General features: G+C 40.2%; 1 protein-coding gene across 5 annotated transcripts in view; it reads left to right on the forward strand.

The window, feature by feature from the left end:
* Window positions 1–17,441, forward strand: part of Fas2 (fasciclin 2) — a 70,988-nt gene that overhangs the window by 30,644 nt on the left and 22,903 nt on the right. For 3 of the 5 annotated variants that reach the window (XM_068298375.1, XM_068298380.1, XM_068298377.1), the window contains exons 3-4: window positions 16,865–17,039; window positions 17,250–17,297. In XM_068298375.1, the coding sequence (XP_068154476.1) occupies window positions 16,865–17,039; window positions 17,250–17,297 (223 nt within the window). The remainder of the gene's footprint in view (window positions 1–16,864; window positions 17,040–17,249; window positions 17,298–17,441) is intronic. The other 2 variants (XM_068298376.1, XM_068298378.1) reach the window with 1 other exon arrangement.

Here is a 17,441-nt window from a genome sequence, read left to right on the forward strand (position 1 = left end):
TGTTTAAATATTTAGGTATTGGCGCATGACTTGCCAAAACTTAAGCATCCACTAAATAAGAGTATAAACTGAAGCAAAACCAAAATAAAAACACTAAAGAAGATAATAAAACCAACATTTAACCACAGAGAGAAACAAATTTTATCTTCAAATAGCCTGCAGTTTTATTGAGGGAGACGAGAGAATTCAGAACGTGGTTATGAATTGAATACGGTGACACGCACAACCAAACACAGAGAGGGACACACACACACACACACGCATGCATGACTACACCTATTAAATAACTACCAATATATATGGAGTATTTTTACCGATTTCAGTTTTTTTAACAGCCAGAATATTTTGCTGTAAGCCAAAGTGGTTTCTGATTTGATTGCCGACTGTGATTTTTGATAGCTCTTCTGTCTCTTTTGGTTATGTTTGAATACCCTTGCCAAAGGATGAGGGACATGCATTTTGCAGAGCCATTCACACGACATTGTAGGGAATCGAAATTGGCAGGCGAATGCTAGAGGAAGCCTACTTAAAAGTGAAAACGAAATCAATCGATTAGTAAATACAGAACTAAAAGAAAATCAAGAGAAAAGTGCATAGAATCTTCGTCAGAGTATTAACAAATGCCACTGCCATCATATCTGGTTACTTTTTTCCTTTTTTGTTGTTAATTGCTTGAATGTCGTTTGCAATTTGCAATGCAATTGATGATAAGCCGCAAATGGATATGGATCAAAGTGAGAAATTTGTCCAATGATTCAGGGGTAAACAATTAGAATCGATTTGTTTTGAAAACAATTTAAGTATTTGAGTATTAGTTGCCATCCAGTTGCCATTCGACCACAAGAAAGAAAACAAAAGAAACCAAACTTGGTTAGTTGAGAAATCTTGGGAAATAAACCAAAAGAGAAAACATTTTTTTTTCCATCTTTGAACCCAAAAGAGAGTGAGGCTTAGTCACTGTGCAACTGCTCCATCAGGCCAAATGCAATAAAGAATTATCGAAATGCTTCACGAGCATGTATATATGTAGGTATATATATCTCTGGTTCTGTCATCGGTCGCATTATCCAATATTACACAGTTAAATGGCATTCAACCAAAATGTTGCCATTGCTTCGCCGCTTTGCCCTGCCCTGCTCTGCTCTGCTCATAAATGGCACGCAGAGTTTGGTCGGTCTGCAATGAAATTGAAGTTTATCGACATCGTTAAAATTATCTTTACGGGGCATCGTCATCGCCATTCTCATCCTCATCCTCTTCATCATCATCATCATCCGTGTTGGCAAGGATGCGGGCCAGGCCAGTTTTTTCCTTCTCTTTCTTTTTCTTCACTTTTTATTACTTATGCCGCGACGTACTACTACATCCTTGTGTCCATATAAATTCACATTTTCCACTTCATCTCATCAGCGCCAGGACAACGATGACAACGTCGACGTCGACGACGACGACGGCAATCTCTAGCCACTTTGCGTGCCCACACTCACACCCACACACCCTCACCCACACACACATAGTAAGGATGAACAAGGTGAATGGATTGGGGATTGACGGAGAAAATTGACACACAAATTCATTGCATAAATCTTAAGGCTGGCGTCAGATAATTCTCACGTAAAAAAGTCAAAAATGAATTACAATATGTCCAGACAGCTATGTATATCTCCATATGTATGGGATCTGGAGTAGGGGGAGGCCTCCATGCATATGGATTATCAATTGTGCGTGAACTGCTTCGGTTTGGTTTTGGCCCCATCAATAGCCGTGCTGGGCATACCATTACCCCGTGCCATGAACCGAAACGATATCGGCGACGAAAAGAAAGGGAAAATCGATAAATAATTCATTTTTCTTTCTCATTTCGTTTGGCTGTTGTGATGCAAATGCGGAAGTGGTCATTTGTATGTATATCGGATATCGATATGCATCTTGTATCGAGGCAACAAATGCAAATTGCAGTCTGCGATTGCGTTTCGCGATTACAGCAGTTCAAAGTTGGTTAGGTGAGGTTGTATTTTGGGAATAGATAATCAATAACTAAGTATAGATACTCGTTGTTTACAATATTGAATGTATGTTTATATTGGAAATATACCTATCGATAACGTTTGAAGCGAATTCTTATTGAATTTACATGGCTAGAATTTCAAATCTTTATTTGCCTGCATCGCTGTCATCGACATCAGCTAAAGCACTCGATGAAAAGTAACCTAAATTTTCCATTGAGAGTTCATTCCCGTTCTCCCAGAAATGTCCTTCTAGTGCTGACTCCACCCAACCGTTTAGACGTGCGTACATACATACATACATACATGTATATGAATGTATCTATATGTGTGTGTGGGATAATAAAAGCACTTGTACACGTCATGTCATTCGGGTCCATTGTGTGGTGTATGGCAACCCTAATCAGCGGACACACCCAGGATCTGGAAAGCCCCCAGCATGCTCCAAATTTGAAATGACACTTCAACTTGCTTACACTTGAATACGCATGCCAGGTCCAGGATCTGACTGCCTGCCGCCTAGCAGCCGCCTCTCCAATGCACATTATATGTAAAATGGGACCGCCAGCATTTATATCGGAATGGCTTCATCAGCAACGGGAAAGGGGGAGATGCTAGGTGGCATGGGGAACGGTAGAGATGGCAAACGGAAGTTGAGACTTCCGTTTTTCGTAGCTGGTGTCCTCCCTGTGGACGGGCAGACGGCCGAAGGAGAGTTACATACATATATGTACCTGGCAATGGTTAAGCGGACCACCATCTATATCGCTCTTTGTCTCTCTCTCTGCTTCGCTTACTTCCTCCTCACTCTGGTCCCCCTTGAGCCCGATAATGACAAAAGTGTTAATAGCGCCACACGCTCGTTGCATGGGGCACTGAATGCACTTGCAAAATTATGCTGGCTCTGTTGATGAAATACAACAAAAAACCAGAGGGTCGGGACTGGCATTGGCTGTGCTGAAGTTTGTGTACTCTTCTGAAAGATCCAACTTCTTCTGTACAGAACGTCCCATAAACTCGACCAATCGTTCCGGAATAGTGATCTGATTGAATTGATTCCAATCCAGACGAACAAATCTGCTGAACGAGAATATACATACATATGTATACACTTGTTTCCTTCTATGCTTTGCACACTTATTAGTTAATATACCCTTTTTGGCAAGGGTATAAAAATGTATAAGACGATGAAGGGAATATATAGTGTGAGATGAAAAGAAAACACAAGAAGCATACATATATACCCATGGTACCTACCTACACATACATACATGCATACATACGGACGTACATACATAGTGTTTGCGTCACTAAAAAGGATGCTGGCCCCTGCAAGCGTGACGATGACGATGACGACTACACCGACGAGGACTCCCTCACATATCGCCGCCTTGCACTTTGTTTCCTCTTACTTTGCACACTACTTCACTTTTCATGCGCCATGTGATGTTCAGAGTTGCATTGCACAACGCGTCGGTGGCACAACTTAGGGAGTGTGTGGGTGAGTGTGTGATGGAAGTCGTCGTCAGCTTGGTCGTTTCGCTTTTCCCCAAATCCCTTTCATTTCAATGCATTGACAGCGTTATCTCTCTATCTATTGCCATTTGCTAGAAAAGAAGTACTGTCGAAGTAGAAGTGCAGTGCCGCATGTGCTTACCTTAAGCAAGCCGGTGGAACGTCTTAAGTAGCACTCCCATTGCTGCTTATGCTATTAAGACATGCATCGTTGTCGTCGACAACGACATCGTCTGCATTCAGATGGAAGCTTTTCAATAGCTGCAGGCACATCTGCCTCCTGCCTCCCACCCACCCCTTGGTCCAATTAATGGTCTTAGGATTTGCACTCCACATATTGTGGGGCTTGAACGGTTTCATCCTAAATTACATTCAATTGCCAGCATTGCCAGCAGTTCCAACACAAAAAATTCAAAATGATTCCGGATTGCATAACTTTCATCAATCAAATTGAATAACATTTCCATATTGGTCATAGTGGTGGTGCCCCCAATTGAGAGTCATCATCACATCTCAAGATCAAGCTGACTTCTGTTTACGCCATTTGGAACTTTCGACTGCTTCACATCTTTCAATTTTCATTTCATTTTCAACTGAGTTCAATTAGCTTTTTCATTTGAATTTCATTGCCCATGGTCTACACAGTTTGTTTTGTCTGTCTGTCTGTCTGTCTGTCTCCTCTCCCTCTCTCTCTATTACTCTGTCTGTTGGCTGACTGACAACGAAATGTGCCATAAAAATGTCTTGTCACTTTTGGAGTTTGGAGCCTGCCCACAACTCCCCAACTGCCGTGAGTGGTAGGCGTGACCCGAGGGCAGATGAGCACCGACAGAAAGACAGTGGGAAAATGCCAACAAGTTGTTTTGCTGTCTGTTTAGCATTTCATTGCCAGACAGCCACACATAACCCCGTCCAAAAACAACAGACTTTGGCTCCAACTCCTCTGTCTTTGGCATAACTTAAGTATGTGGCAAATTTATTACAATTAAAGTTTTTTTCGACCGAAAGGAGACCGACCGAGCAACCGAGCAACCGAAAACAACGGTATAATATGCCAGTGGTGGCTGTGTGGCAGTGGGAGTTGCCGCATTTAAATGAGGCATGAACAAAAGAATTTAAAACGAGGGAACAGCAGCAGCTACACTCGAACCCAAAGTGGTCCATTGAAGTCGAACTTCATATACTCTTTTAACATGCAACTTTCCAAATGGAATTTCCCTACAAGCGCCTGTAAGCCAAGTTAACAGTCTTTATGGCCTTAAAGAAGTTTCATCTAAACAGAGTAACTAGCAAAAACCAAAGTCTTTTTTATTAGAGAGTATAATTAGCAAAAGGCGGAGTCGACAGGAGACAGAAGGGATCTGTTCCAGTCTCATCTGTTATCTCTCTCTCTCTCTCGAGCTGTTTCCCCTTGGCCTCTTTCGCATTGCAGTTTGTCTCCGGAGAGAGATCAGGACCACGGCAAACCAGACGCCGCGCACATTTTGCCAAGTGATTTATGAGCCGCGCGGCAGCATTTGAGAACATGAATATATATACATACATATATATATACTGCGTATTCAGATATATGTTTTTTATATGTATATGAATATGTTTTTTTGTCCTCTCCCTCCTCTGGCTCTAAAAAATCTTGACTTGACTGGGGAATCGCCTGACACATGTCTGTTGGGGCCACATCTTTGGCTCAAGGAGGAACAGCAGTGCAGTGGGGGAGGGGGAGATAAAAGCAAAGCGGAGACAACAGAGTAAAAGATATTTTTGCAATAAAAGTATAAACAGCATGCAAATATTTTCCCTACACTGTCCGACTACGACTGTCGGAGTTCAGCAGCAGCAACAACAACAACAACAATGGGTACATAAATTTCTGCTATAAATTTTCTTTGGTTGTCAGTGGCATTTTCAAGTGCCTAGGCACTTCCACCACCCCCTTACATCCTCCTCCGACTGCTGATGCTGCTGCTTCTGCTCTTCGCTCATTTCGTTTATTTCAATGCCAGAACCACAAAAAGCATTTCATTTTGTTACTTTCTTGACCCCCAAATCTCCATCATCTCCACCATCTGCAGCATCCACCCACCCCCTGTCTTCTGCCTCCCTCCCACCCTCCACAATCTTATGTTCCTTAAGTTGAACCAAATGCGGTTGCTGTGTGAATTTTAATTAAATATTTAACAAGTCGAATGGCAGCAAGGGAAGGGGGGAAGGGATGGTAATGGGTGGGGAGGGGAGGGCAGGAGAAGAAAGGGTTACAAATAGCTTTAAACCTAAACGCCTGCAATAATGTTGAAATAGCAAATTTTTATGCATCAGTTTTTGCTGTTTGTGTCTTTTTTCACTTTTTCTCGAATTTTTTTTACTCTATCAATCATCAAACCATCCAATTTTCAATTTACATTGTTAAAGGCTTAAAGAGAACAATGATTGGCATTCCCTCAATATTTCAATTAAATTATTTCAAGCAAAATTGATAAAATAAAATCAATTCCTAAACAATATCCATTAGCAAAAACATTCAGCAACAAACGCAATTCAATTTCAATATAACATTTTCATTACCTACTCAATTTCCGTAGAAAAATGTCAACCCATTTTCATTTCCCACTTCCATCCCCCATCCAGCAACCAGCATCCCTTCCTTCCTTCTATCCTTCCAGTGAAAACCAAGTAGAAAATGAAACCCCATAAGTAAAATTGTTAATTATAGTGCCAATTGAAAATATACTCCCACACATTTTAATTGACGATGGATAGAAAGAGATAGGCATACTGATAGGGCTAGAAGCGTTCTCATTTACATGCATAAACACGTTCACACATATTGCACTAATTCTACATACAAAGCGATCCGCGTTTCCATTTTGCATATTTGAAATGTTTTTTAATCTGCCAGAACAAATTAAATGAATTTCATAAAATGAATCAACCAATTGCCGTTATTTCGCGCAAAATTACAATTTCGTATATGTTATCGTTTTTTTCTCTAAACATCACACTCTCTTGGCAATAGAGAGAGGAGCCTTTGTGTTTTACAAAGCATTTCCGGCACTTTTAACAATAAGTAAATATTCAAATTCCCTTTATTAACAGTCGATTTGTTTCAAAAATTGTAATTTGTATGTAAACCTAGTTAGAACTACCAATTCTCCGACACATTTACAATATTTGAAACGTTTACTCAAATATAAGTCACTTTATTGTCAAAATTAGTATAGGAGATGATCTAACCAATATCTAGGAGACTAGCAAATTTCATAAAGATTGCCATCAAAATAAACGAGTTATAGACGCAAACGTTTTGGCCTCTAGTGGCGCTAGTGTGCATTTGCTCTTGAGACATGTTCGAGGAATTTATTTTGAAATATATTTTCCATTTGCTGCAGAGTAAATACAAGTCAATGCGACGAATAACATTTTCTTTTTTTGTATTTAAATGTACATTTAGTTGGATTGGAGTGAGGAAAAAAACTGTGAATTATTTATTTATTTATTTACATATATTGTTTTGTACTACATATATGTATAAATATATATATATGACTATTATTTGGTTGAAGAGAGCAGTTTGGTCTGAGCTATTGTGTGTGGAATGGAATAATATTTTAATTGAAGTCAATTACTTTGTGTGATGATGTTAATTGAGAGCTATTCCTCTCCTATTCTCTCTGGCCCCCAGTCTCTCTTTGTGTTTTATTTTCAAAAACAATTGAAATATATAGAGAAGTACTTTTTTCTCATTTTCCATTTCTCTTCAAGTCACTTAACCTTCTTCAGTGCATTCCATTTTCAGCATTGATAATGATCACAAAGACAATAATCTTCTTCTGCTCGACGATGCTGATGATGATGATGATGATGCTGATGATGATGAGTAGAAGTTAAGTTCCTAGACCATTTTGACAATAATGCAAATTGATCAACGTTCCATCGACAATTGATGTCAGCAGCATTCAATTGATGCAACCCATTAGAATGAGTTGAAAACTATTAATTTGTACTGTTTGAGGCTTTCTAAGTTGCATAAGCATAAGTTACAGTTTGCTGGGCATTAGTCAGACAAATGGTTGAATAACCTTAATAGTGTCAATTTTCAATTGAATGCCTGACAAATCGATGCCAAAAAGTGAATTCCCCTCAGGTGTGATAGGCATCCCATCTGTCATGTTGGACACCCTCCGATTGTTGTCGTCCACGTGCTTTAGAGAAATTCTTTATCGTTGAAGAGGAACTCAACAGAGTTCAATATGTTTTAAGTAAGTATGTAGTATCTAACAATTCAGGCCTCGCCTGCCTAGCCTGTCCATCTATCCATCTATCCGGCAAGTCCTGAATGCATCCCTATCCATCGATCCATCCATCATCATTGGGTGGGTAAAGGCAATGACAGCTCAATTGTCCTGGGCCCACGCCAAAAGCCACGCCACAGCAAATCCCAAATGCAAACGTTGCAGAAAAAGGGCAAGAATTAAAAACGGGAAAAGAAATAAACAAACGAGCCAAATCAAAGACCAAATTGATGACGGAGAAACAACAACAACAACAAAAAACAAGACGTAACAAAAAAAAAATGTTTGAGGACAAGAGCGGATGGAATAGATGGATGGATGGATGGATGGACAGCTGCCGCTTGGGCTGCCGTTGCCGCTGATGTTGCTAGAAAATTGTTGATCGATGTGCTCGCCCGTCGCGTAGCTGCATAATTTGGAACTGGCCTCCAGGGGTAGATGCGGCTGCCGAGCGAATGTGGGTGTGGACATAGGATAGAAATAGGTTTACGGACTTTAAGCAGGTAGCCGAGAAGGAAAACCATTCGATGATAGACAGAGTGAGAGTGAGCGAAAAGGAGGTAGGGAGGGCAGTAAATTTTGATTGATAACCCGATTGATAGACACTGTGAGTTGAGCCTGAAGTTGAGATTGAGTGGTGAACGAATCCATTCCAAGACTCAATTGAGCAACAACTTGAACATGAAACAAACTAATTGAAACTACGCCCATTCCGAACCGAGGCCGAACCTCGTCTCGAGAGATTCTAGGTGCCTAGTGCCAGAGAGAGAGAGCTTTCAAAGTATTGGTTTATTTTTTTACCATCACTAAGAGAAGAATTGTAGTTTTACTCGTTAATGGAATGATTGAAGACCGAGTCGTTGTCATCATCCTCATCGTCGTCGTCGTTGTAGTCGTTGGATGATGTGATATCCAATGTTGATTATAATGCAGCCTGCACTCGGTTGATGTTTAATGAGCGGGCAGCAATGCACAGACAGAACAGACAGAATCCCCAATGCCGGAGCCCCTTTGAATGAATGAATCAATCGACCCTCTCCCGAATGCATCTCCCCCCTCCCCGTGTCCCAGAGTCCACCACAACAATTAGAAAAGCGCGTTGAATTATAGCATTTGGTTGGCTTCTCCGTCTCTGTCATCGCCGTGGTCTGGTCGTCGCTGTGATGATTAATTAAATGGCATTTTAATGAGTTCACTGGCGAGCGAGAGCGCACTCTGCCCACTATCCATCCATTCTCTCTCCCACCCCGTGCCCCCCTCCTCCCTTCTGAGTTGTCATTGAATGGCATCAATAATGAATGAACCATCACCAGAGAGAAATGTGGAATATGTGCTTTTGGTTAATTTATGCAATTGAACTTTCGGGCAGAGGCAAAAACAAAAATGGAAATATTAAAAATAATGAAGCAAGTAAGTCGACTCGTCGACTTGGGTATACCATACACCAGGCGAAACAAATATTTCAAATTTCGAAAACCAAATGTATGTCTATTAAATTGTTTTTACATGTTTCATAGTATGTGCTATCTCGCTCACTCTACGAACATACGAGCACTCTAGCGCCGCCACTAGCCAACGGCCAATTCTGGCCTTGTGGACTGCTTTGTAAAATACGTTCATACGCATATTTTGCATGTTTCTAGTCCGATTTCAATAAAATTCGGTAGTTTTGTAGAAATAGATAAGAATAATTAGTCTGCCGAATTTGAATGCGATAGTCAAAAATCTACAGGAGAAAATCGGTTTTTTCTTAAATATGGAGGCGGAAGTGGGCGTGGCAAAATATGAAAATAGATGTACCCTGCGCGCATACTAAGCCAGTGTACATACTAAATTTGGTGACTTTAGCTTTGTTAGTTTTTGAGAAAATCAGTTTTGTTTAATTTGCGGGGGCGGAAGTGGGCGTGGCAAAATTTTTAAATAGCCAATATCTGCGCGTCTATCAAGCTAATCTGCATACCAAATTTGATGTCTCTAGCTGTTATACTTTTTAAGAAAAACAGTTTTATGTGATTCCTGGGGGCGTAAGGGGGCGTGGCAAAAAGTTTGAACAATCAGTTTTTGCGCGCTAACTAAACAAAATAAATTTGATGTCTCTAGCTGTTATACTTTTTAAGAAAAATAGTTTTATGTGATTCCTGGGGGCGTAAGGGGGCGTGGCCGAAATTCCAATTAACTCTGTACGCGTGCATAATACACGAGTATACATACCAAATTTGGTGGCTCTAGCTCTTATAGTCTCCGAGATCTGCGTGTTCATACGGACGGACGGACGGACGGACGGACGGACGGACGGACGGACGGACGGACGGACGGACGGACGGACAGACGGACATGGCTAGATCGACTCGGCTGTTCATCCTGATCAAGAATATATATACTTTATAGGGTCGGAGAAGCTTCCTTCTGCCTGTTACATACATTTTGGCGACTTTAATATACCATTTCACCCTATGGGTGTATGGTATAAAAAACGACAAAAACAAAAAACAAAACCTAGAGAAAGGCAAATGACAGCAGCAGAAAAGCAAAGAATGGGCAAAAACTGCAGGTTACAGGTCACTCGGTGATTATCAAAATATGCATCCATATGAAATCATTCCATAGAACTGATTTCATCATAAACCATCAGCCGCAAGTCCGCAAAGAAAGTCCTTTTGTCGGATCAAAAGGCCAACTATACGGAAAAGTTTTTCAATCACGTTTCTTAGTCTCACATCTGCAACGAAAGCAAATCTGGTCAGAAAAATATGAAAAACGAATTTCCCAGACATGAGTAAGGTGAGGGATATTTGATTTTTGTTTGCAGACATTTTTCATTGTTTTCGAAAAAAAAGAATATGAAAAACATAAAAGGGCAGAAAGAAGCCATCCATAGGTAGTCACAGAAACTGAAAGTTGGCCAAAAACCAAAAGTAAAAAATAAAACTTAAGCTTATTATGCGCGTAAAACTTTCAGAGGACCTCACAAACCCTTCGTCGCGTCTGATTTTTTTTTGTATTTAAGTTGTGTGTGTGTGTGTGTGTGTGTATGTTTTTAGTGTTGCTTTTTTTCTGTTACATTTTTGCATATTCAGTTAACTTGGCTCTGATAAAGTTCTTCTGTGTGTGTGTGTGTGTGTGTGTGAGTGTGTGGCCACCCAAATTCAAGCCAACTCAAGCTGTTCCTGGGCCTGTGCCATGCCAGAGATTCTGCGATATGTACAAAATGGCGTGTTAAGGCCCGATAGAGTTTGGGTCTTTTGCACAAAATGGCAAAGAGATGTCCTGTCCCGCTGCTGGTGCTGTTTGTTCCTGATGCAAGCAAGACGAGAAGAAACATGGAGCCTAGTGCTCTTCATCTAGTCGCTTTTTATTTTGCTTTTAAGTGCTTGAATATGTCTTGTTAAGTAAGCAGTTAGTTTTATTTCTTATTCTTCTTTGGTGTCAAAAAGGGGCCAGGGGGAAAGGGAAAGGGGAGTCCTGCTAGAGGCACCCACTCTTCTATGTAGGACCAAAGTTTTGCCTCCGCTGTTGGCACAAAGTTACAGCGAAAAGTTATTTTTCGGTTGCTTCTTATATATATTTTTGTTCATTTCTTTTTTTTAGTCTTAATGTTTTTACTCTTCCACAAGGTATTCTAATTGTAGCTCAATGTTTGCAACACTCACACACACACAGAGAGAAGAAAGAGTCTCCTTTCAGGGTATGAGAAAGTCTCATCGCGAAATATCACTTCGCGGATCTTTGCTGGGGGAAAAACAAAATAAAAATACATACAGAAAGTTTCTTTAAGTAAGTGAAAGGATATAAAAAGTTCGGGATGCCTTTTTTTAATTTTTTTCCCCCATGTTTTTTGGTTGGAAACTTTATCCAAACCCAAGGCGGAATAAAAAAAAAAATTAAAAGTACCAAGTCTCTCCGCCTTGCCAGGCCAATAGACGGGTTTTTGGCTTACAAGCATCCGAGGTGTCGCTCCCTCGCCCTGCGCTCCCTTTTGGTTTGCCTGTAACTTTAAGAAAACTACTTTTGGCGGCATGTGTGACATAAGTAAGTCCAAGCAAAGTGCGAAATCTACCAAGATTAAAGATGAAGCTTTCATTCTGACCAATAAGCTCCTTTAAAGGAAAAACTTTTGCTGCGAACGAGAAAAACTCCGCCTCGAAAAGCAGGTGATTTCCCAAGAAATCCGCTCTTATATTTGGTTGGTAGTGGATCGCTTTTCGCTTTTGTCGTGGCGCTCTCTCATCACTTGTTATCGATGTTAAGGAAAGAAATCAAATGCTTGGCAAATGTTTCATCTTCAGTTGCCCTTTGCCCTCCATCTTTTCGATGGGATGCCAGTTCTTCAATGCTCATTAAGTTTTCATTTGCCATTTCATAGAGGCGGGGTTTTCTTCATTTTCTTTTGTTTTTGTTCTTTTTTTCTGTTCTTGTTGTGTGTTTTGAGCCAAGCTAGCAAAATAAGAAGAAGTTGTAGCAGCGAACAAAGAGATAAAAACTTTAACTACTTTGTCGCCACTTGGTTGGCATTAACCCCCCGGCCTGACACCGCGTTCCCTCATCTCTCTGTCTCTTTCTCTCTAGCCCTTCTTGGTCGACTGCTATTGCTGACTAAACTCTCATAATGACCTCATTTGTATTAGCATCGGTTGGCGATTGAGAGATGTTTGTAACACTTTTCCGGGTTTCTGGGTCGCCAAACTTTTCAAGTGCAAACCGGCAAAGTAACAGCAACAACAATAACAACATCAATGTGAACAACCAATTGTTCAGTTGTAGTTGTTTTCCTTCAGTTTTTCGTTTCTTTCTTTCTCTCTGTTTTTGTGTCAATTAGACATTATAAATTGCCTGTCAAAGTCATTTTGTGTGTGTGTGTGTGTGTGAGTCTCTTCCAAACTTTGGTACATGAAAAATGAGCAATCGTTTGAAGTCAACAAGGATATTCTATTTAATGCTTTTCATTTTAGTTTAGTTAAAAGTCAAAGGCTAATTAAATACAAATTTTCACACTATGGATGAAAAATCAGTCGGTTGGAAAGATTTGTCTAATCAAAATAAGTATGCTATGCTCTCCATGCCCAGCAATTACTATAGCATACGTTTAGGAATTTTTCAACAGAAATGCCATTCCGATGTCTTAGATCTAAACGCTAGCAATTACCACGTGCCAAGTGTTGGTATGATAGCAATGGCACACACACACACACATACACTCAGACAGGCGACATTCAGGCGCCCGACAATCATAAAATCCTCTTGACGCAACACTTGAGTCCTTGCCGAACCAAATCATACGACAAAAAAGGCGAAAATTGTCAGTGGCAAATGTCGCCTTGTCGAGCGTTGGCTGGCTGGATGGCTGGCTGGCTGGCTGGCTGGCCTATTTAAAAATTCAAAGGGCATAGAAATACGTGGGTGGGGGTGAAAACAGAAATGTTTTGGTGGGTGTTAAGTCTGGCCACTTGAGGCAGTTGCCTGTTCCAGTTTCCTTCCGTCGGCAACGCACAAAACATGTCTGCCGCAAAAGGATACCAAAAAATATTATAACGAGTGCAAATAAAACACGAATTTTTGTTTTTCCAAAGGAAATATGCACAAATGGAGCGAGAGATGGTAGATGGAGGAGGGGAGGGGGTTAAGAGCATTCATTTTTGGCACGCATGCATGGCTAAAAAGTATGCCATCAAATATGCCAAACATGTTTGCCATGTCAGCCGCCTTTAATGTGTTTTACTGTGCAAATAAATTTGTCCTTGAATAGGTTTTTCTTTCTACTCTCTACTCTTGTACATTGTTGGATTTTCATTTTTGCTTTTCTTCTGGTTTGTTGGCTAAGTGGCATGCCAAGTTGGCTAACCTGCTGCTGTTGCCTACGTGGACGAGGACGAGGACGAGGATGAGAGCAAGGGCGATAATCTGGCAACGCCAGACGCCATTTGCCTTTGATCTTGCTCAAGTGCAGCCAGTGCACGTTCAATTCCATAAGAGTTAAATTTAGCTGGGGCCATCTATCTATCGTTAGATAGTTGTTGTATTTTCGGACCACTCTTTCCCACCAAACGAGGACCGACCGCACTGCAAGGTTAACACTTAAGCACGTCTCGAGTGAAATTACAAAATGGCCACAAAGAAAGTGTGTCAAAAGGAAATTGTCGAAATCGTTGATTGGCAGTAATCGAATGGAATGAAATCATTTCGGTCCGCCTGCTAGTCATTATCTCTCCATATGAGCGTAGGTCATCCATTGCCAAAACCATATTGGACATTATTATTGGTCAACTTTGCGTTGTTACATTTTTACGCAACATTTCCACATTTTCGAGGATTTTTTTACCCGCCATAATTCAAAACTAACTTCTATTTCGCTATGTAAGGAAGCACCGGGTCAGAGGCGGAACGGAACGGACGGTGGGCGGAGCGCGGAGGTAGATTACATAAATCAACAATTTTTGGTGGTAGAGCTTTTGCGCAAAACTTTGCGCAAACAAATATTAATTTTAACTTTATGCTGGCCAAGCAATAAAAATATTCAAAAATAAAAAAAAGGAACCACATGCGAGAGAGGGAGAGAAAATAAACAAAAAACTAGCATTTAACATTAAAGTCGAAAATTTCGCAGTTTATATGGCGCGTATTTATAATTTGCCATTTTAATTGTTTTCCAACAATATTTTCACTGGCCTGGTGGTGCAATGAATTAATTGTGCAGTCCGCAAGGAAATGGAGAAGTGGAACAGCGGCAGTTGCATCAGCATCTGCCAGGATGGAGTCTCGACTTTTTCCCATCCCCCACTTACCTCCCTCCCTCCCTCCCTCCTTCCTCCTGCCTTTTTGGTGGGAAAGGAGCTCGCTTGCTGGCTCATCTCTCGTGATAATTCTTAACCGCCGGTTTTATTTATGCGGCGCGGCGGCGCGGCCAAAAAAAAGCATCCCACACACAAAGATAATATATATAAGTATATATGTATGCGTGCGTGCGTGTGTGTGTATTTATATTTATGCAACATGCATTTAAAATAAAATAAATACAAATTAAGCATACGTCCCATCGCAAGGACAACCAACAGCAGTTTTCTATCATATCAAAAAGTGTTGCATACTTTTGGTTGCTCTACAAAAGCAACGGCAACCAATGAAATAATGTCTTGAAACTTGACTTGAGAATAGCTACGGAGAGCAAAGAAGTGAAATCAATTCTGAATTGATTTTCGAATTCAATTTCATTTCATTAAATGAACTCACATTATTTCCCCTTTCAATTGATATGGAATTATTTCAGACATTACAGAGCAGCAAACACATTGGGGAAGTTTCTATTCATATGAGTTTGGAATCCTTTGAAGCTGTCTTTGCATATAAGATGCTTACGATATAGCAAAGGACATCGGCTAGTCGTTATTAGTGAAAGATTTCGAGCACTTTATAGTATTTGTAGCTTTTGTTGGTTTTATAGTTGACGTAGCCATTTGGCATGGGCATGGGCATGGGGCATGGGCATGGGCATTAATTGCAATGCAAAAAGGCCATGCCGCATAAATTTCTCATATTTAATTTTTCTCTGGCAGCAAACGCAAAAGAAGAGGGCCACTTGCTTTCAGTTTAATGCACTTGGTTGGTTCGTCGCCAACCACCACCACCACCAACAAAAAAGAGAGAGAAAAAAAGCAAAAATTAATATATAAAAAGAGTGTGGGAGTATTTGCATTTTTGTTTTTCATTTATATTAAAATGAATAATGCACTTAGCAAGTAGAGGAAAATTCCTAAAAAAGAAAAATAGGAACGAGGGAGGAGAGAGGAGAGCAGCAAGTAGTGGAGAGGAAAAAAAAAATGTGATCGCAGCTGCAGCATCCTTAACCCTCCATAAAAATGCCAAAGAAATGTGGTCCATATTTGCCCTGGCGAACATAAATTTTGCTTGTTTAAGTGCCAAGGAGATGGGCACAAAAAGGCAAACGAAAACTTTGACTTTAGAGAGCGACACAAACACACAAAGCGAAAGAGAAGATGAGAGGCGAAGATGTGGTGCGAGAGAGACAGAGACAAACGCTGCTGCCAACAAGTGGAGTTGAAGTTGGAGTTTTTGTCCAATAAAATGTCAAACAAATAGCCCAAAGGCATTTCATTGTAAATGGTCATGAAAATTAAAATGCTAGTTCTACTCCCGCCACTGACTCATCCCCTTCCTCCATCTCTCTCTCTCTCTCTCTCTCTGTGTCTTTTGTCTAACTTTTTGCTTTTGGTTGTTCGTCTTTGACCCTCAGAACAATGGGGGTTTCATGAGCATTTAATTGGCGGTAATTAGCCAGCTAAGTGCAATGAACAATGCGAGAGCGGCTCCTCCAAGGGGACCAGCAACAAAAGCAACAACTCCATTTTAGTTTAAATGAACTGAAACTGAATATAAACTTCACATCAGACTAGCTAACAGCCATAGGCGATAATGTGTTTAAATAGTTTTAGTTTAAAGTAAATGCAAATTGTCTCGAAAAAAAAAGAAACTAATCGATATCGATAATTACGATAAATATTTGAAAGGGAATTAGCAAATGAGCAAAAAGTTGGCCATATGGAAACGGAAATGTGAAATTTGTATAGAGCCGCCTTAACCTTCCCAAATAAGTATGCTATGTATTTGCGTATGAAACGGAAACGTATACGTAATATGTATGCCCTAAAAAGTATGCTACGTTTTTGTAGAAGCCAATTATAAATGTAAAAACTTTAATAAATATTTTCCACACTTTTAGTTAATTTCGCATAAAAAGAAAAATGCATTAAAAATACCATACTGACATGGTTGATTGTTTGCTTTGCCTCTCTCTCTCTCTCTCTCTCTCTCATCTCTTACCTCTCCCACAGCCAACACTACTGCCACTCCCACACTCTCTTGTTCTCTCTCTCTTTCTGTTGCTCTTCTACCACCCTGGCCTTTGTAAGCATATGGCAATTAAAATTAATTTAAATTACTTTTCGCTGTGAAAATGAGTCACTTGGAAAAATTACGAACCGCAAAACTTACTCTTTATTCATTTCCCATTTTCTCTCTTCTTTTTTTGCACATTATTTGCAGAACTGACCCAGGCTGAACTGAAACCCACTTTGGAGATATATCCCATGCAGGAAGTCCAACGTAAACCAGTTGGCAAACCACTCATACTCACCTGTCGTCCCACTGTTCCCGAACCGGCCTTGGTCGCTGATCTCCAATGGAAGGATAATCTAAATAACACCATTTTGCCCAAACCGTAAGTTGAAAAGAAATAGAGAAATACTTTTCCTACACACATTCTGTGTGTTTCTCTCTCATACGACTCTTTCAGTTTTCTTTTATGTTTATATATATATATATATTTTCTTTAATTTTATTATTATACCGTACCGAATACACACACACACACACACACACACCATACACATGCAAATAAACACAAACGTACACACAAACCTACATGTAGGCACAATTATGATCCACTTTATGATTCCAAGGGGAATAGAAAAAATGTGTAAGTGTAAATTTTATGTCCAGGCTCATACAATTGGTCAATGGCCACTCATGGCCATTGGTCAAGAGCTTAAAGCAGAAAGCCGAACTGTTGCTAAAACCTACCTGCATATACTTATACTATATAAAGTACAATAGTTATTAC

The sequence above is a fragment of the Drosophila tropicalis genome, unplaced genomic scaffold (assembly GCF_018151085.1).
Source record: "Drosophila tropicalis isolate 14030-0801.00 unplaced genomic scaffold, ASM1815108v1 contig_867, whole genome shotgun sequence".
NCBI classification, from domain to species: domain Eukaryota; kingdom Metazoa; phylum Arthropoda; class Insecta; order Diptera; family Drosophilidae; genus Drosophila; species Drosophila tropicalis.